Source organism: Mustela erminea, chromosome 19 (genome assembly GCF_009829155.1).
Source record: "Mustela erminea isolate mMusErm1 chromosome 19, mMusErm1.Pri, whole genome shotgun sequence".
Lineage (NCBI taxonomy): Eukaryota > Metazoa > Chordata > Mammalia > Carnivora > Mustelidae > Mustela > Mustela erminea.
Genome location: NC_045632.1, coordinates 10,986,184 through 11,006,498, shown reverse-complemented (window position 1 = coordinate 11,006,498; position 20,315 = coordinate 10,986,184). Strand labels below are relative to the sequence as shown.

Here is a 20,315-nt window from a genome sequence, read left to right as displayed (position 1 = left end):
GCCTTCAGATCTGACCGCCCAGGACCTGTGCTGTGCATTCACACAGGAGTGGGGAACAGCCCCATATCCAGGCCATTTTTGTGGGAAAGTGTAAGGCAAGGCAGGAGCTGGAGGGGAGACCCCATGGCCGGGGGAGCAGGGGCATCCAGGCCCAGGACCAGAGCTGAGGCCTGGGGGCGGGGCTGGGAGCCTCCACTTCCTCCTCCTCCCTTCCAGCCCTGGTCTGTGGCCTCATCGTGCAGCTCAGAAAGGGGAAATTGTTGCGTTTAAAGTCCAGCAGGTGAAAGGTCGGGGCCAGGGCATCTGAGTCCATCGGCAGCGACCAGAGACAGGAGACATGAAGAGGACCAGAGGGAGCCTTGAGGCCTGGGGGAGCCTGGTGCTGCTGGTGAGTGCTTGCAGACAGGGGCAGGGGGCTAGGCCCTGAGGGAGTAGTGGCTGAAGGTCTCCTGGAGAAGGAAGCAGGCCTGTGGGTTGTCAGACACACCTGGGCTCTCATAAAAGATCATCCACTGTGAGAAGGAACTCTGCTTTCTGGCAAGACTCAGGTTTGCTCACAAAGACCCAGAAGTCCCGGCCACCAGTGCCGTGTTCCCTCAGACCCAGGAGTCCAGACCCCTAGCTCCTCCTCCCTCAGACTCAGGAGTCCAGACCCCCTAGTTCCCTCTTCCCTCAGACCCAGGAGTCCAGACCCCCAGCCCATCCTCCCTCAGACCCAGGAGTCCAGACCCCCAGCCCTCTCCTCCCTCAGACCCAGGAGCCCAGGCCTCCAGCTCCTCCTCCCTCAGACTCTGAGTCTAGGCCCCCAGCCCCCTCCTCCTTCAGACCAGGTGTCTGGCTCCTGGCTCCCAACCTCTGTATCCTCTCCGTTTCCCACCCTGTTGATTGCTCTCCTGCGTGGAGTCTTCCAAGGTGGTATTTTTCAGGAAGTGTAACCATTAGGTATATGTCTGTCTGACCTTATGGGTAGAGCTGACCCCAGCTTCTGGCTTCCCCGAGTCCCACCCCTGCCACACTCTTCTTTCTGATCCCAACACATACGCACCCAGAAAAGACAGAGGGTCATTGGGGTGGCCTTTGTTAGAACCGAGTCTGGGGGTGGAGACAACTCCCTGTGTCCCCCCTCTCCCTCAGGGGCAGAGATGCTCAGGGTGGGGACAGAGCACGGGAGGGTCACTGACTGGGCCCTCCCAGCACCACAGTCTCCCCTGGGTCAGGGAGATGAGGCTCTGAATCTGACTCTTCCCTCTGGGTTCTCTCCAGGGCCTGTGCAGCTGGACAGGGTCCTGGGCAACTGGTGAGTGACCCCTGCTGAGTGTATCCCTTACACGGAGGGGAGGGTGCACTGAATCCCCCTGAGCTCTGGTGGGGGGGTGGTGGTCTCAGGGAGGGAAGGGTGATTCGTAACCGGTGTTGATGGACGTGGTCATTCCTGGACTCGGGCCAAGAGCTGGGGCTACTGGAAGGCACAGTGCCGCTCCCGGCTCACAATGGGCTCTCCTTCCCAAATCTCAGTCCCCAAGCCCGTCAGAAACCTGAGCGTGAAGGACCAGACCAACAGTTCCATCACCCTGGGCTGGACAGAGCCAGATGGCACGGCCTCTCAGCACTACCTGTACAGGATCCAATGGGAGGGTACCGGCACACCTGGGAACAAAAGCACGGACAACACCAGCGTCCTTGTGGACGGACTGCAGCCCGGGTCCTGGTACCAGTTTGCCGTGTGGGTGGAGCTAAATGGAACCCGCAGCTCCGAGGAGACTTGCAATGTCAGCACAGGTGAGAGGCAGCCACCGCTCGCTCCTGTTCTTGGTTGGGGGACAGGTCGGTTTGGAGAGCTGACAGGACAGTGGAGCTGACACTAGCCCACGTCTCCTTGGTCTTATGGAGCAGGAGATGAAGAAAGAACATCCCAGGTTCTGAGTTGGGACTAGTCAGGGTCTAGGATCCCTTATGTAGACCATAAGACTTAGCTGCCAGGGCTGTGTAGGGAGCACAAGCATGTGTCCCCGGCCGTGGGAGGTTAGGGGTATGGAATGTGGACATACTCCAGCCCCTTGAGTCTTCTCCTGGTCCCCAGGTGTGTCACAGTCTTGAAGGTGGGGCTCAGACCATCAGCTCCCTCACCCTGATCTGGGAGGTGCCTCTGGCCCTGGCCTTCAGGACGATGCGCACTGGGTCCAGTGGACTGGAGAGGGAGACAGAACTGCGATCCGACACTCAGCTGACTTCAGTTTCACAGTGGAGGGACCCCAAACTGAGGCCGTACAAAATCTCTGCGTGGGCTGAAAGGAATGCAGTGCCTTGCTCCGGATAGAGTCTCAGCAGCTCCACAGAGGACAAGCATCAGCGCCCACTCTCTGTTTTGATGAGAGGTTAAGAACTGGCCAAGGTGGCGTCTCCTCTGGTTCTGGGGTCCAGCCACCGTCTCTGTGACCTCATTGAGCCAGACCCAAACCCTGAGTTGGCAGGAGAGTTGTGGCCATTCCTGGGGACAGGCCTTTCTAGAGGTTGCCGCTGAGCTTAGGGCTGCAGGTGTCCAGCCCTCCCTGGGTCCCATGTCTAGGAAGTGCTCCTTGACAAGTCTGGCTGCACAGGGAGGCTGTGTTCTGGCTCTCGTGGACCAGGGACTGGGAACTCTGACTCTCTGCTCCTTCTGCCAGTTCCCAATGTAGTGACAAGTCTCAGGATGCAGAACCGGACCAACAGCTCCCTCACCTTGAGCTGGACAGCTCCCATGGGCCCAGATCGTCCTTCCTACACCTACTGGGTCTCGTGGGTCATAGAGGACACTATGGTCATTAACACTCAGGATACCAGGGTCTCTAACACTTCGGATACAAGGATCACACTGGAGCAGCTGGAAGCTGGGAGCTTGTACACCTTCACTGTCCAGGCGGAGAGGAATGGGGTCAGCAGTGACATCAGGACACTCACAGAAGCCACTGATCAGACTCAGGCTGGATCTAGACAGACCCAGTACTGTGGAGATGGGGGAAGGAGGGGACTGGGGAGACTTTGGCGACCCCACCTAGCGTCACTGGACCTTGAGCTTGTAGGTCTGCTTCTAGGAGGAGTCTGTCCTCAGCAGCCAGGGATTTCTAATTATGAGGCTGTCTTTGGGAAGGAAGAGAGCCCCTGACCACCCAGCACCACCCCTCGGGAACCAACAAAGCCAGAAGAGGAGAAGTGCACACTGAGAAGTGCACACACTTGTCCCACTGTATTGGCTGAACCCAAAGGGACCCGTCTCTCAGCCTATACATGGCCGGCCCCAAGTGTGAGACGGGAACCAGGATTATGCCAAGAGCTAGGTTCACTGTGGGTGGATGGAACCTGCAACTTTTAGTCTTCGGCCATTTGGGCTAAGAAGACTGAGATCAACAGCTCTGCTCTGTCTAGAAAGGAGTGTCCAGAAGTAAGGAAGGACCCTGCCTCAAGCTGCTCCTTGGGAAGACAGTGTTGAGAAAGGTGATGGGTGGGACCCAGGGCTGTAGACTCAGGGCAGAGAGGCCCTGGGGGATCTTGGTCCCTGCTTGGCCTCTTTTCTGTGGTTCACACTTTCTAGGAAGTGGACTCATCTGATGACTGAGCAATCAGGGGATGTGAGCAGGCTCGGGATGGAGGGTCCTTGACCATACAGCCCCTTGAGCTTCTGTGGCCATGTGTCAGCTCCCAACAGGGTCACGGATCTGCACAAGGAAGCTCAGACCAACAGCTCCATCACCCTGGGCTGGACAGAGCCAGATGGCACGGCCTCTCAGCACTACCTGTACAGGATCCAATGGGAGGGTACCGGCACACCTGGGAACAAAAGCACGGACAACACCAGCGTCCTTGTGGACGGACTGCAGCCCGGGTCCTGGTACCAGTTTGCCGTGTGGGTGGAGCTAAATGGAACCCGCAGCTCCGAGGAGACTTGCAATGTCAGCACGGGTGAGAGGCAGCCACCGCTCGCTCCTGTTCTTGGTTGGGGGACAGGTCGGTTTGGAGAGCTGACAGGACAGTGGAGCTGACACTAGCCCACGTCTCCTTGGTCTTATGGAGCAGGAGATGAAGAAAGAACATCCCAGGTTCTGAGTTGGGACTAGTCAGGGTCTAGGATCCCTTATGTAGACCATAAGACTTAGCTGCCAGGGCTGTGTAGGGAGCACAGGCATGTGTCCCCGGCCGTGGGAGATTAGGGGTGTGGAATGTGGACATACTCCAGCCCCTTGAGTCTTCTCCTGGTCCCCAGGTGTGTCACAGTCTTGAAGGTGGGGCTCAGACCATCAGCTCCCTCACCCTGATCTGGGAGGTGCCTCTGGCCCTGGCCTTCAGGACGATGCGCACTGGGTCCAGTGGACTGGAGAGGGAGACAGAACTGCGATCCGACACTCAGCTGACTTCAGTTTCACAGTGGAGGGACCCCAAACTGAGGCCGTACAAAATCTCTGCGTGGGCTGAAAGGAATGCAGTGCCTTGCTCCGGATAGAGTCTCAGCAGCTCCACAGAGGACAAGCATCAGCGCCCACTCTCTGTTTTGATGAGAGGTTAAGAACTGGCCAAGGTGGCGTCTCCTCTGGTTCTGGGGTCCAGCCACCGTCTCTGTGACCTCATTGAGCCAGACCCAAACCCTGAGTTGGCAGGAGAGTTGTGGCCATTCCTGGGGACAGGCCTTTCTAGAGGTTGCCGCTGAGCTTAGGGCTGCAGGTGTCCAGCCCTCCCTGGGTCCCATGTCTAGGAAGTGCTCCTTGACAAGTCTGGCTGCACAGGGAGGCTGTGTTCTGGCTCTCGTGGACCAGGGACTGGGAACTCTGACTCTCTGCTCCTTCTGCCAGTTCCCAATGTAGTGACAAGTCTCAGGATGCAGAACCGGACCAACAGCTCCCTCACCTTGAGCTGGACAGCTCCCATGGGCCCAGATCGTCCTTCCTACACCTACTGGGTCTCGTGGGTCATAGAGGACACTATGGTCATTAACACTCAGGATACCAGGGTCTCTAACACTTCGGATACAAGGATCACACTGGAGCAGCTGGAAGCTGGGAGCTTGTACACCTTCACTGTCCAGGCGGAGAGGAATGGGGTCAGCAGTGACATCAGGACACTCACAGAAGCCACTGATCAGACTCAGGCTGGATCTAGACAGACCCAGTACTGTGGAGATGGGGGAAGGAGGGGACTGGGGAGACTTTGGCGACCCCACCTAGCATCACTGGACCTTGAGCTTGTAGGTCTGCTTCTAGGAGGAGTCTGTCCTCAGCAGCCAGGGATTTCTAATTATGAGGCTGTCTTTGGGAAGGAAGAGAGCCCCTGACCACCCAGCACCACCCCTCGGGAACCAACAAAGCCAGAAGAGGAGAAGTGCACACTGAGAAGTGCACACACTTGTCCCACTGTATTGGCTGAACCCAAAGGGACCCGTCTCTCAGCCTATACATGGCCGGCCCCAAGTGTGAGACGGGAACCAGGATTATGCCAAGAGCTAGGTTCACTGTGGGTGGATGGAACCTGCAACTTTTAGTCTTCGGCCATTTGGGCTAAGAAGACTGAGATCAACAGCTCTGCTCTGTCTAGAAAGGAGTGTCCAGAAGTAAGGAAGGACCCTGCCTCAAGCTGCTCCTTGGGAAGACAGTGTTGAGAAAGGTGATGGGTGGGACCCAGGGCTGTAGACTCAGGGCAGAGAGGCCCTGGGGGATCTTGGTCCCTGCTTGGCCTCTTTTCTGTGGTTCACACTTTCTAGGAAGTGGACTCATCTGATGACTGAGCAATCAGGGGATGTGAGCAGGCTCGGGATGGAGGGTCCTTGACCATACAGCCCCTTGAGCTTCTGTGGCCATGTGTCAGCTCCCAACAGGGTCACGGATCTGCACAAGGAAGCTCAGACCAACAGCTCCATCACCCTGGGCTGGACAGAGCCAGATGGCACGGCCTCTCAGCACTACCTGTACAGGATCCAATGGGAGGGTACCGGCACACCTGGGAACAAAAGCACGGACAACACCAGCGTCCTTGTGGACGGACTGCAGCCCGGGTCCTGGTACCAGTTTGCCGTGTGGGTGGAGCTAAATGGAACCCGCAGCTCCGAGGAGACTTGCAATGTCAGCACAGGTGAGAGGCAGCCACCGCTCGCTCCTGTTCTTGGTTGGGGGACAGGTCGGTTTGGAGAGCTGACAGGACAGTGGAGCTGACACTAGCCCACGTCTCCTTGGTCTTATGGAGCAGGAGATGAAGAAAGAACATCCCAGGTTCTGAGTTGGGACTAGTCAGGGTCTAGGATCCCTTATGTAGACCATAAGACTTAGCTGCCAGGGCTGTGTAGGGAGCACAGGCATGTGTCCCCGGCCGTGGGAGATTAGGGGTGTGGAATGTGGACATACTCCAGCCCCTTGAGTCTTCTCCTGGTCCCCAGGTGTGTCACAGTCTTGAAGGTGGGGCTCAGACCATCAGCTCCCTCACCCTGATCTGGGAGGTGCCTCTGGCCCTGGCCTTCAGGACGATGCGCACTGGGTCCAGTGGACTGGAGAGGGAGACAGAACTGCGATCCGACACTCAGCTGACTTCAGTTTCACAGTGGAGGGACCCCAAACTGAGGCCGTACAAAATCTCTGCGTGGGCTGAAAGGAATGCAGTGCCTTGCTCCGGATAGAGTCTCAGCAGCTCCACAGAGGACAAGCATCAGCGCCCACTCTCTGTTTTGATGAGAGGTTAAGAACTGGCCAAGGTGGCGTCTCCTCTGGTTCTGGGGTCCAGCCACCGTCTCTGTGACCTCATTGAGCCAGACCCAAACCCTGAGTTGGCAGGAGAGTTGTGGCCATTCCTGGGGACAGGCCTTTCTAGAGGTTGCCGCTGAGCTTAGGGCTGCAGGTGTCCAGCCCTCCCTGGGTCCCATGTCTAGGAAGTGCTCCTTGACAAGTCTGGCTGCACAGGGAGGCTGTGTTCTGGCTCTCGTGGACCAGGGACTGGGAACTCTGACTCTCTGCTCCTTCTGCCAGTTCCCAATGTAGTGACAAGTCTCAGGATGCAGAACCGGACCAACAGCTCCCTCACCTTGAGCTGGACAGCTCCCATGGGCCCAGATCGTCCTTCCTACACCTACTGGGTCTCGTGGGTCACGGAGGGCACTATGGTCATTAACACTCAGGATACCAGGGTCTCTAACACTTCGGATACGAGGATCACACTGGAGCAGCTGGAAGCTGGGAGCTTGTACACCTTCACTGTCCAGGCGGAGAGGAATGGGGTCAGCAGTGACATCAGGACACTCACAGAAGCCACTGGTGAGACTCAAGCTGGGTCTAGACAGACCCAGTACTGTGGAGATGGGGGAAGGAGGGGACTGGGGAGACTTTGGCGACCCCACCTAGCGTCACTGGACCTTGAGCTTGTAGGTCTGCTTCTAGGAGGAGTCTGTCCTCAGCAGCCAGGGATTTCTAATTATGAGGCTGTCTTTGGGAAGGAAGAGAGCCCCTGACCACCCAGCACCACCCCTCGGGAACCAACAAAGCCAGAAGAGGAGAAGTGCACACTGAGAAGTGCACACACTTGTCCCACTGTATTGGCTGAACCCAAAGGGACCCGTCTCTCAGCCTATACATGGCCGGCCCCAAGTGTGAGACGGGAACCAGGATTATGCCAAGAGCTAGGTTCACTGTGGGTGGATGGAACCTGCAACTTTTAGTCTTCGGCCATTTGGGCTAAGAAGACAGATCCACAGCTCTGCTCTGTCTAGAAAGGAGTGTCCAGAAGTAAGGAAGGACCCTGCCTCAAGCTGCTCCTTGGGAAGACAGTGTTGAGAAAGGTGATGGGTGGGACCCAGGGCTGTAGACTCAGGGTAGAGAGGCCCTGGGGGATCTTGGTCCCTGCCTGGCCTCTTTTCTGTGGTTCACACTTTCTAGGAAGTGGACTCATCTGATGACTGAGCAATCAGGGGATGTGAGCAGGCTTGGGATGGAGGGTCCTTGACCATACAGCCCCTTGAGCTTCTGTGGCCATGTGTCAGCTCCCAACAGGGTCACGGATCTGCACAAGGAAGCTCAGACCAATAGCTCCATCACCCTGCGATGGAAGGCCCCCACAGACCCCCACTCTCAGGCATACAAATACTGCATCCAGTGGGCCGCTGGGGGACATCCCCAAGGAGACCATGACACCCGAGGACATCAGGCCAACCAGACACGAGAGACCAATCACACCTACTATGAGGTTCAGGCCCTGGAACCCGGGACTCTGTACAACTTCAGCGTGTGGGCAGAGAGGAGCAACGTGGCCAGTTCTGCACAGGGCCTCCTTGAATCCACAGGTGAGTTGGGCCCCCTTCTACCTGGTAGGGACCTAAGTCAGACCTGGGGGCAGTGGGCGGTGAGTGACTCCAAATCCCATGAGGTCATGGGGTCATAGCTTCATAAGCTGAAGTGATACAGAGCGTGCAGGGCTCATGGGAGTTGTAGTTTGAAGGGTCTGTTGTGTGTCCCTTTGGGGAGGACAGACTATGAGACATGAAGAGGGATTTTGGTTCTGGGAAGGAAAGGATGGGCTAGTTCTCAGAGAATTGGCACCACAGGTGGGAAGTGGGGGGTGGTGGAAAACCCACCCATATGGCTCCTATTGACTTCTCCTGTCCTCTCCTCCCAGCCCCAAGCCCGGTCACCATCACCTCCTGCATCAGCATCTCTGGGGGCCACGGGGTCGTCTTGACCTGGTCCTGCCCCCGAGGAGGCTATGAGGCCTTTGAGTTGCAGGTGGGTGGACAGCAGGACTCTCAGAACAGGTCGTCCTGCGGGAAGAGGGTGTCTGTGTGGGGTCTCTGGCCGGCCCAGTCCTACCCAGCCATTGTCACGACCATCTGGGATGGAATGAGGGCCCCGTCTGCCTCTGTGACCTGTCGCACCGAGAACTCAGGTGAGCAGAGCCCCATGGGGATGGGAGCTACAGGGACCCCGTCAGGCTCTGCTGGAAGCAGTCTTCATTGCCTAAGGGGTCCTGCGTGTTTTTCTGTTTGCTTTGCTTTCTGCCTTCTTTCTTTCTTTCTTTTTTTAAGATTTTATTTATTTGACAAAAAGAGATCACAAGTAGATGGAGAGGCAGGCAGAGAGAGAGAGATAGAGGGAAGCAGGCTCCCTGCTGAGGAGAGAGCCCCATGCAGGACTGGATCCTAGGACCCCAAGATCATGATCCGAGCTGAAGGCAGTGGCTTAACCCACTGAGCCACCCAGGCGCCCTCTGCCTTCTTTCAAACAGCTTTGTTGGGACATAATTCATATATCATCCAATGCACCCACTTAAAGTACACAGCTCAGGGTTCCAGAACATCCGTGGGACTGTGCCACCCCATTTCCTTCACATGGAACATTTTCCTTACTCACCCAAGAAAGGTCACCCCCTTAAGCCCTCACCCCTTGATTTCCCCATTTTCCCAGCAACCTAGCCTAGGGAATCTCAAATTCACCTTTTGTCTCTGAAGATTTCCTCATTGAAGATAGTTCCTAAAAACACAGTCAAGCAATATGTGGTCTTCTGTGGCTGGCTTTTCTCACTTGGAAGAACGTTTCTAAGGTCCATCCATGTTGTAGCACGTGTTGGTGATCCGTTCCCTTCTTTTCGCCCAGTAATATTCCATTGTATGGAGAGACCACATTTTGTTTATCTATTTGTCTGGGGATGGAGCCGTTGGGTGGTTTCCACATTTTGGCTGTTACGAGTAAGTCTGCTATGAACATTCATGTATGTGATTCTGTGCAGACACATGTCTCTACTTCTCTTGGGTATATACCCAGAGGACCCATCATGGGATCAGATGGGCGACTCTGTGTTTATCCTTTGGAGCACCGCCAATATTTTTTCCAAGGTGGTTACACCATTTTTTGCTCATCACTGGGGTATTTTGGGGAAGTCTGAACCTCTTACTCCGGAAATCTCTGATGGTTTACCTTTGACCGTGGCGCTAGGCTTTGCTGTGCTCTCTCAGTCTCTTCCTGTGAATCAGGACCTCTTATAAGATTGGGTCTGTGATCTGGGGAGAGATGGCAGGTCAGGGCAAGGCTAAGTAGATGCTAGACACTCCTGGGCTTCTCTGGGCCCTACTGCTGGGGAGGGTCTCTTGCTTAGCAAGCAAGGTCTGTGGGGGACCAGGTCCATGAGGGGAATGGCCTCCCCACCAGGCTGTGTCAGAACCTACCAGGCCTGTTGACAGGTCCTAGTCACGGAGACTATTGGGAAGCTGCAGCCTAGGGCCCCCGAGGCTGATGGAGGCAGGCTGCGGGCTGGAGTCTGTGCCAAGACCCGGTGTGCAAGGACAGCTCCCAGGAGATCTGTGCCCGTGAGAGTCCGGGACCCAGAACATCGGCCCCACCATCGCGGGCGAGCCCTTCTGCTAGCAAACAGAACCTTGGAGAAGACAAGCCTCCATGCTGGGGAAAACCTGGAATGCAAACAATGCCGGACAGTGGCTTCCCGACCTTGGCACTATTGGCTTTTGGGGACGGATCATTCTTTGTCCTGTGCATTATAGGGTTTCGAGCAGTACCCCAGCCTCCCCCTGCTGGATGCTAGTGCACCACCACTCCAGTCGTGACAAGCCTCAGTGTCTCCAGACATTGGTGATGTGCTCTCTGGGGGCAAAGCGCCCTCGCTGAGGACGATTAGCGTAGGCCGAGGTGGGGCTGAGTTACTCCGGCAACCAGGCTGCCCAAGCAAATGATGTCTTTGGACAGGCTCCAGGAGAAGGCTGGGTGGGAGGTGGGGCTCTATCCAGAGGCTTTCTCCCTCTGCCTTGCTGTCCTCGCATCTGCCCTGCAGGCCCACTGGTCACAGTCCGGGCCAGGATGGAGGCAGGAGAGACAGGGTGCTAGTAGATGAGGTCGACTCTAACAGGTCCCCACGCCCCCTCCCCCAGGGGTCATTGTGGGAGCCATTGTTGGTGTCACCCTGTTTCTCATCCCGGTGGGTCTGCTGATTTTCTTCCTGAAGAAGAGGTAGGATTCTGCATGGGGCTCACTGACCACCTGAAGGGGCGGGGGCCCAGGGGGAGTATAAGGGCCCCTGATTCTGGTCTGACACCCTGGGCCTCCCACTGCAATGTCTTTTTTCCAGGCACGAGAAGAGCCAGAGGGAACCAGCACCCAGGGGTCTGGTCTTCAGGTAAGCAGAAGGTGCTGGGGAACATCTGGAAGGATCACTGTTAGGTCAAATCAAGGGGTGTTTGCTGGTCACCGGAGAGGTCAGAGGGTGGGCTCAGTGAACCCTCGCACACAGTGCCCTCTGCGCTAAGGATCACAAGCCTTCATGCTTCCCATACCCCGGGCCGAAGGCTTTGGAGGCAGTCCCGGTTCCAGCTCTGGGACCTCATGCATCCAACAACACACTCGCTGAACACCTCTTACGTGTAGGCGCTCTTCTAGGGGCTGAGGGCACAGTGAATTAAAGAAAGATTCCTGCCCTCATGGAGCTTGCATTTGAGCACGAGAAGTCCTTAATTAACAAGATCCTAGTGGTTGTGACACTCACAATAGAGAATAGAGCAAGAGGTGGGGATAGAAAGGGTAGAAGAATATTTTAGATCGGGTGTTGAAGTTAGAGAAGATTGTAGATGGGTGTCGAGGAAAAGCTGGACTAAGAAGATGCCTAAGAGGAAGTCATTTGTGCACAGACTCACATGCATGTCTTGGGAAAGGGCATTCCACGCAGCGGGACCAGGAAGGGCAAAGGCCCCTTGGCAGGGGCCTACTGGCAGTGTTTCAAGAATGTTGGTCAGTCCTGAGACTGAGGAAGGTGGTGAAGAGGGTAGCGTAGGACATGAGGTCAGAGGGGTATCAGGTGGGACCAGATCAGCTAGGGCCTTTCAGATACAAGTGAGGAGTTTGATTTTACTCTGAGATAGGAGTTTTTGGAGGACTTTGAATAGACTCAGTGACCCAATCTAACCTATTTATAAGCAAAGGCAAGAGTCAAGAGACAGAGGAAGTGGTATGTAATAACCCAAACAAGAGACGATTGTCTTGGACCAGGAAATGGTCAGAGGTAGTCATATTCGAGATATGGTCTGAGTGTTTGAATAGCAGGTCTGGCTCAAGAATGGGCGTGTGGTGTGGGAGCCAGAGAGGGCTCGAGGGTGAGCCCAGCGAATTCAGCCTGGGCCGCAGGAAGATGGGAGTCGCCTTTGCTTAAGAGGGAGTGACTCTGGGGGCAGGTTCAGGGGAGAGTATCAGAAGCTCAGCTATGGACACGTTCAAGTTTGAGCTGTTTGGGCGACCTCCACGCAGAGATGCCTCTGATGGGGCGGCTGGACAGACAGTTCAAGAGAAGCTTTGTGCAAGTGTTTTCATCGCTCTGAGTCGACTGTCTGTGTTAGAATGATCCCTAGGGACTGACAGAGGAGAGACGCGAAGCTGGGAGACCAGCCGAGACGGGCTGGACGAAAAAGGAGGTGTGAACTGAGGCAGGGGCGTAAGAGGCAGATGCATGGGGTGTGGGGAAAGGTGATGTCCAGTGCGTCCCTTGCTGTAGAAGCTGTTCTGGCTCACGTCCCACCCCTGGTAAAGCTGACTTCTCCCCACCTCCCTCTACAGCATCGGTTACAAGTCATGAGTCTAGGCAGTCACTGGGTCACAAGCCTGGCCCTCTCTACGTTGAGCACGTTGCAACTTCCGTATCTGTGTCCTGATGTCCTCGTGATAACCCTCCCGGGCGTCAGGTGCAGGTTTCAGGAGGCAGGGGCCGGGGAGCACACCGATAGAAAGCTCAGGAGAGCGGCAGGAGGAACTAGTGTAGGATTTTGGAATCAGAAGTGTAGAGCTCAAAAGGGAAGCCTTGGGAGCGGACCAAGTCCTGTAAGAGTTTGGTGAGTGTGCAATGAGAAGATGGGCTTGGAGATGGACCCTCAGGACCATCCATTTTGTCTCGTGGATGCAGGAAGAGGGGCCCATGGAGGAGAGGGAGATGCAGCGACCAGGGGCCTGGGGGTGGTGGCAGCAGGGGAGGGGGTCCAAGAGGAAGGGAGGAGTGGTGGGCGGGGCTACACGCTGCTGAGCAGTCTCCCCAAGGACCGCCTGAGAGGTGGCCTTTGGAATTAGAGAGCAGGAGGCAAATGAGATTGCGGGACTCTGGGAGAAGATGTCCTTCCCCCATGGAGCAATGCTGCAGACCCTTGGAGAAGGCCTTGGGAAAGTTCAACCAGCAGGGCTGTCTGAACACGTTTTGTTGCTGTTTAGGTGCAATAAAGCCAAAGGGTGGAGAGATGACCACCACTGAAAACACAGGCTATGAGACTCCCAGATCCCAAGAGAGGGGGGCACAGGATAGCCCTCAGGGCTACACAGGGAAGCACCCAGCTCAACCAGGAAAGAGGGGAGCTGGGGGTAAGGCGGGCAAGAGCCTCGATCATGGTTTCTGTGGGAAGGAGTGGGCAACAGCAGGCTGACAGGCTCGGAGGGAATCACTTCGCTGAGCTCTGGGGCACAGGGGCTGCCCCTGGGGGCCGAGGGCAGGTACTTAGTGGCCCAGAGCGTGAGACCCCATGGAGGAGGTGGTGTGTGTGTGGGTTTAACCACAGCTCAAGACATGGGACACACTGGTCCCCAGCCAGGGTCTCCAAACTGGGTCGAGACAGGGTTTCTAAAGCTGTCCTGCAGGGAGAGGAGCAGGAGGGGGCTGCCGCTGGAGCCCCATGAGTCAAAAGCCTTTTTGTTCATATAGATGAGAGATTACTAGCATTTACTAGCTAAAGGGAAAGAGGCAGAAATGCAGACGAGGAGGAGGGACTGATGCTGGAGAGGTTGGAACGAATTGGAACCCGGGAGACGCGGAGTGGCCTGAAATGGGAGAAAAAGCACGTTTTTCCTTTTTATAATTAAAAATGACTTTAATTGTGGTCAGTTACACATAACATAGCATTTGCCGTCGTACCTGTCTCTGGGTGTCCAGTTCCGTGGCTGTAAGGACGTTTACGCTGTGGTGTAAACATCACCCCTGTCCGTCCACGGAACATTCCGTCTTGTAGAACTGAAACTCTGCCCCCATGAAATGCCCTCCCCGCTCCCCTGCCCCAGCGCCTGGCTGCACCGTCCGCCTTCTGTCTATGAATCCGACAGCTCTAGGGACCTCACTGAAGTGACTCATCAGTATTTGTCCTTCTGTGGCCGGCTTATCTCACTCAGCATCATGTTCTCCAGACTCATCATGGTGTAGCCTCAGTCGGAATAACCTTTCTTTTTGAAAGATTTTATTTATTAATTTGAGAAAGAGAGTGAGAGAGCACAAGCAGGGAAAACTGCAGAAGGAGGAGAAGCAGGTTCCCCACTGAACAGGGAGCCCGATGCCGATCCCAGCTCCCTGGGATCATGACCCGAGCCCAGGGAAGACACTTAACCAACTGAGCCTCCCAGGGACCCCCAGAATGTCCTTCCTTTTTAAGGCAAGACAATATTCCAGTGCACAGACGCCGTTTTGTCCATTCGTGTTCTGCCGATGAACGCAGTGTTGAGTGAGTGAGCGGGGAATGAAAGATAGTGGACTCCGGGCTGCTTCTGCCTTTGTTCTTTGAATAATGTTGGTATGAACCTGGGGGCACACTTGTCCTTTCAAGACCCCACTTCCTGCTTGGGAGTGGGACTGTAAATCAAACACACCGTTTTGACCCAGCACGTCCCCTTCTGAGTATCCGTGTGCAGGAAACGGGACTGTTCTCTCTCTCTCTCTCTCTCTCTTTTTTTTTTTTAAAGATTTCACCTACTTAGTTGACAGACAGAGATCACAAGTAGGCAGAGAGGCAGGTGGAGAGAGAAGGGGGGGAAGCAGGCTCCCCGCTGAGCAGAGAGCCCAATGCAGTGCTCAACCCCAGGACCCTGAGACCATGACCTGGGCTGAAGGGAGACGCTTTAACCCACTGAGCCACCCAGGCGCCCCGGGACCACTCTCTTGATGAGGTATGTGGGTCCCCACGTTCCCTGCAGCCTTATGTGTGCTGGCAAGATTCGGAGACCCTGAGCAGCCACTCATGGGTGAGTGCACATGGAAAATGCGGTGTAATGCAACGGAGTGTGATACAGCCCTAAAAAGGAAGGAAATCCTGACATTGGTAACATGAGGAGCAGATCCTGAGGACATGACACTAAGTGAGATAAGTCAGACAGAGGAAGAGAAATTCTGCATGACATCACTCGTATTTGAAGTTTAAAAAAGCAAAACTGAGTTCATAGAAACTGAGACCAGAGGGTAATGGCCAGAGGCAGAGGAAGGGGGGCTGGCGAGTTGGGTGAGAGGGATCAGAAGGTGCAAACTTCCGGTTATAAGATGAACGGGTCCTGGGGATTCTAAGAAACACACAACAAGGGACGCCTGGGTGGCTCAGTGGTTAAGCGTCTGCCTTCAGCTCAGTTCATGATCCCAGGGTCCTGGAATCGAGCCCCGCATCAGGCTCCCTGCTCAGTGGGAAGCCTGCTTCTCCCTCTCCCATTCCCCCTGCTGTGTTCCCTCTCTCTATCAAATTAAGAAAGAAAGAAAGAAACATAATAATGAGGAAAAAAAAAAAAGAGGGGGGCTTCTCTCTCTTCCCAAGAGCACAGAACTGGAGGAGCTTAAATTCTGCCCCTTTCCCACAGCTTCTCAGAGGACATCCTGGCGGAAGACTTTGCTGACCATGTCAGGAAAAATGAGAAGGACAGCAATTTTGGCTTTGAGGAGGAGTACCAGGTGGGCGGGAAGCCCCAGTGTCCCCCCCTCCCCTGGAGCTCAGACCTCCTCACACCCTTTGGGCTGAAACTAAAGTAGGGCACCTGTTTTGTTCGCTGATGCAAACAAGAGCTTCTGTTTTTGCATCCTCGAAATCTTACACTGTGATGGGCCCTCAGGTCAGTCCTGGAGGAGCACCTTTGTTTTCCTCTGAAAGGGTTTTCCCCTTTCTCTCTCCTACCTCTCCAGCCCCCACTATTCCCCAAATCCTCCCAAATGCTCTGAGGGGATGGGGGTATGCATGTTTTATTTTTGTGGGTGCTAGAGAATTCCAGGGCGTGGGGTGAGTGGGGTGGTGCTTTATCTTTGTGGGTGCTAGAGAATTCCAGGGCGTGGGGGTGAGTGGGGTGGTGCTGAACGCACCTGCAGGGGAAGGTGGAGAGATTCCGATGTACGATGTACGCTCACCTCCCCTCTACCTCTGCCTCCAGCAATTGGCTCTGGAGACCCACAGCCAGTCTCAAACAGTGGCCTTGGCTCCTGAAAACAGCACCAAGAACCGTTACAGAAACGTGCTCCCCTGTGAGTCTTCGGCCTCTGCTGATTTCATGACTTTGTCAACACCAGTCCCCCACCTCTTATCCCCTAGGGGACACCAAGCTCCTGCCCCTGAGAAGTGGGCACCCGGTCCCTCTTAGAGTTCCCAGTGCCAGTCTGCCGTCTGCATGACTCTGTCCCTGGGTCTCTCCCCCTACATGCTCCTCTCTGCTTCACTAACCTTGGCCTCTCCCCCCAGATGACTGGTCCCGTGTGCCCCTGAAAGCCATCCAGGAGGAACCAGGCTCTGACTACATCAACGCCAGCTTCATGCCTGTAAGGTGGTGGTCCGGAGCCAAGAGGGTGCTGGGCCTGGGTGACGCCGAGATGGGAGGGACTGGAGCCTGTTTCCCTCTACCAGGGTCTCGAGAACCCCCAGGAGTTCATCGCAACCCAGGGCCCCCTGCCCCAGACGGTGGGTGACTTCTGGCGCCTGGTGTGGGAGCAGCAGAGCCGCACCCTCGTCATGCTGACCAACTGTGTGGAATCTGGCCAAGTGAGAGCCCTGAGCTCCAACCCACCCCGCTGGCTCAGACACAGATCCCACCATCCACCCTGACCCAGACCTCGCTGAGTCCCTGCCATACGATGGCAGTCTCTTCCGGTTGCCCCAGCACATCCCTTGGTTCATATAACCCACTGACCTGGAGAAGGGAGGGGTCCCCCTGGCTGGGATGAATGGACCCCAGCTGTGCTGGGGTCTTATCTCCTCATTAGGCACCGAATGCAAGTGCCCCAGTGTAGACAGGCAGCGGATGGGTTGTCTGGGGCCTCCTATTCTCTGACCTCCCAGTTTGCCCCCAGGTGAAGTGTGAACATTACTGGCCTCTTGACGCCAAGCCCTGCACACATGGGCACCTCCAAGTGACGCTGGAGGGTGAGGAGGTGCTGGAGGACTGGACAGTCCGAGACCTGACGCTCCAGCACGTGAGTCCGTGGTAACTGGCCAGCCCCATCCTGACGGCCATTCCTCCCCTCACACCTGTTCTGTGCCTCTGAGCCCCTCCCGAAGCCAAGCCCTCTGTCACTCTCCCAGGGGACCACAGTGTGCCCACGGACGCCCCCCCCCAACTCTCTCCCTCCCCAACCCACCCTCCCTCTAGATGCAAGAGCAGAAAACGCTGCCTGTGCGACAGTTCCATTACATGACTTGGCCAGACCATGGCGTCCCCCACTCCACAGACCCCATGCTGGCCTTCCGGAAGGTGCTGCGGCAGTGGCTGGACCAGACCTCAGAGGGAGGCCCCCCCATTGTGCACTGCAGGTGAGGACCTCCTCATGTGAGGGGAGTCAGGAACATGGGTCAGTGGGTCCTTGGGCATCTCTGCAGATGGGAGAGAGGAGGCAAGGATGGAGGACACAGAGGCAGAAGCAAAGGGGCAGTGAGGTAGAGGGACAGGAGGTTGGGGTGACAGGACTGGAAAGCCAGGCAGAAAGGTCAAGGAAGGGAACGCAGTGGTGGGGACAAGGGAGGGAGGGGTGAAAAGCAGGAGGGGTGAGCACCCAGCGGTTTTGAGAAGCATTTGGAACACCTCCAACGCTGTCCAGGACCTCACCCGTCGCCATTCTCCTGATACTAAGCTTGATGCCTCTGAGATGAGGTTCTGGGGGGGATCAAGGAGCACGCTCCAGAGGGGCAGACAGCCTCTGAAATGGGACTCTGGCTGCAGGGACAGCCTCGCTCTCCCTGGTCTGCAGGGCAACCTCATGACCAAAAGGGGCTCCTCCCCGCTGCAAAGCTGGGGAAGCCCAGTCAGACAGCTGAAGTCTTGGATTCAAGGCCAGTTGGAAGTGGCCGAACTGATGCCTGGGCTGGCACTCTTAAACTCTGTGCTGAAGTGTGTCCCAACACCTGCTCTGTCCCTGGAGAGCACCCCTTGGAGGTGTCCCCAGCAGGGGGTCAGCCCTCCCTCCCCTGAAGCACAGAGGGGACTGGTACAGACTGGTCACAGGGATTAACTTGAACCATAAAAAGGAATGAAGTACTGATTCATTCGAGGTTGTGGAGGAATCTTGAAAACCTGATGGTGAGTGAGAGAAGCCAGACACAAAAGGTCCCACGTCGTCTGATCGCACTTGCAGAAGATGTCCAGGATGGGAACCTCTCCAGAGCCAGAAGACAACTCAATGCTTACCAGGGCCTGGGGACAGGGGAGCAGGGGGAGCGACTGCTCAATGGGCACAGGGTCTCCTTCTGGGGAGATGGAAGTGTCTAGGAACTAATTAGATCTGGCAGTCCCACAGCATTGTGAATGTCCTAAATGCCACTGAATTGTTTTCTTTTTTGTTGTTGTTGTTGGTTTGTTTGTTTTTTTAATAATCAGCTTGGGAGTTCCTTTTCTTGAGTGTGAAATTCAGCTCTGTGGTTTATTGTCTAAGTGACCCAGGACAGACAAGTGACCTCATGTCACTCCCCCTCCATTTTCCCATCCCTGAAATGGGTATGCTGGCAGCTCCAACTTCTCATGGCTGGGGGAAGTGTAAAGGGTATGTCAGGCACTTGAGGCAGGGCCTGGCAGAGAGATGGAACTCCAGGCCTAATCACTCACAGTGGCTTTTCACTCCACTCAATAACCCCCACTTACACTGTATCCACCCCCCCCAGAACACCGTCTTGCCGAATAATACCCCGATCTTGGGTGCTCAAACACAGATCCCTCTGGTCAGCCAAGATTCCCCTCCCTGTGACCTGACCCCTTCTTGTTCCTGTCTAGTGCTGGTGTGGGCCGCACAGGTACCCTCATTGCCCTGGACGTCCTGCTGAGGCAGCTGGACCGGGATCAACGTGCGGGGCCCTTCAGCTACGTGCAGAAGATGAGGGAAAGCCGGCCTCTGATGGTGCAGACTGAGGTAATGGGGCTCCTGAGGGCATAAGGCCTGGGGCTTTGGGAGGGAGGAGGTCAAGGCTCACCCCCCTGCCCTGTGTCCCTCCCCAGGCCCAGTATGTCTTCCTGCACCACTGCATCCTACGGTTTCTCCAGCAGTCAGGCCGAGTCCCAACAGACAATGGGGTTGCATATGAGAACCCGCTGTATGAGAATGTCTGAGCCTCAAGAGGGCTGAGATGCCAGACCGGCTAGACTCGAAGTCTGGACCCCCACTTCAGCCCAGGTTCCTGGAGTCCTGGGACAGCACAGGGCTGGGGTCCCAGACTCTGGGGTCTTGCAGGGGGAGAAGAGGCCTGGCAGCCTAAACTATTTCCATGGAGGATGAAGGACAGGTGGGAGCAGGTATCCTGGTTATCCAGGAATTCATGTATCCTGGACTTCCTCTGAGGAAGGACGGATGGGAGCTAGGATTTCCTTCTTCTTTGATGGAGGAGGAGGCTGGGGGCTCAGGCTGCAGGGTCTTTGAGAAAGAAGATGGATTCTGAGGAAGGAAGAAATTAGAGTCTGGAATTCTAGTGACCCCAGGAGCAAGGGCAGGCAGGATCCACCCATGTTTTATTCCAGAAACCAAATTAGGCTCCTAGTATCTGAGATTTCCCTGCACCCCACTGCTTGTACATATTTTCTCTTCTATCCCATAATTTATTAAATCACTATTCTCTCCAGAGACGCTTGCTATAGTGGATTTCTGGGTCTGGGGTAGGAGAAGGGCTGGATTCCTGATGTTCAGGTCCTGAGGCTAATGTCCTGGGAGAGAAGCCAGAGGGACCCACAATTTGGCATCCCCCCAAAAAAGTGTTTGGATGGTCCAGTCTCTCAGAGAGGGTTGGAGGTCCACACTTATGTCCAGGGTCTGGGCAGTGCCGACGCCATTTGCTGAAGCTAGGCGCATAGGGTCTTGCTTCCTGGGCCTGGTGCTAGGAAACCTAGAGGGTAGGGGGAGGTCTGGGGCGAATTCACTGGAGACTTTCCGGCTGGATATCTGACTACTTGGGTCTCCGGAGGGAGGCTCCAGAGTCCTTGGACTGGGTATACTGGTGGGGGTGGGGGCCCAGGTGAGGAGAGGTGGCCTGGACGCCAGACAGCTGGATCAGAAAGCAGAAAATCCTCGGGGACCAGGATAAATATCCGTGGGCACCCTAGTGGTTCCTGGCTGGGGGCGGGACGAGGGGCGGGCCGGGG

General features: G+C 55.8%; 1 protein-coding gene across 1 annotated transcript; it reads left to right on the top strand.

Moving 5' to 3' along the window:
* The first annotated feature begins 107 nt into the window (after window positions 1-107).
* PTPRH (protein tyrosine phosphatase receptor type H) lies at window positions 108-19,819 on the top strand. Its single transcript, XM_032326154.1, has 18 exons — window positions 108-388; window positions 1,264-1,297; window positions 1,516-1,779; window positions 3,673-3,936; window positions 5,830-6,093; window positions 6,978-7,262; window positions 7,985-8,284; window positions 8,617-8,883; window positions 10,877-10,955; window positions 11,074-11,121; window positions 15,579-15,669; window positions 16,140-16,230; window positions 16,445-16,521; window positions 16,607-16,741; window positions 17,050-17,172; window positions 17,349-17,509; window positions 18,960-19,095; window positions 19,182-19,819. The coding sequence occupies exons 1-18, from the start codon at window positions 338-340 to the stop codon at window positions 19,290-19,292; spliced, it is 2,781 nt and encodes a 926-aa protein (XP_032182045.1). The 5' UTR covers window positions 108-337; the 3' UTR covers window positions 19,293-19,819.
* The last annotated feature ends 496 nt before the right edge of the window (window positions 19,820-20,315 follow it).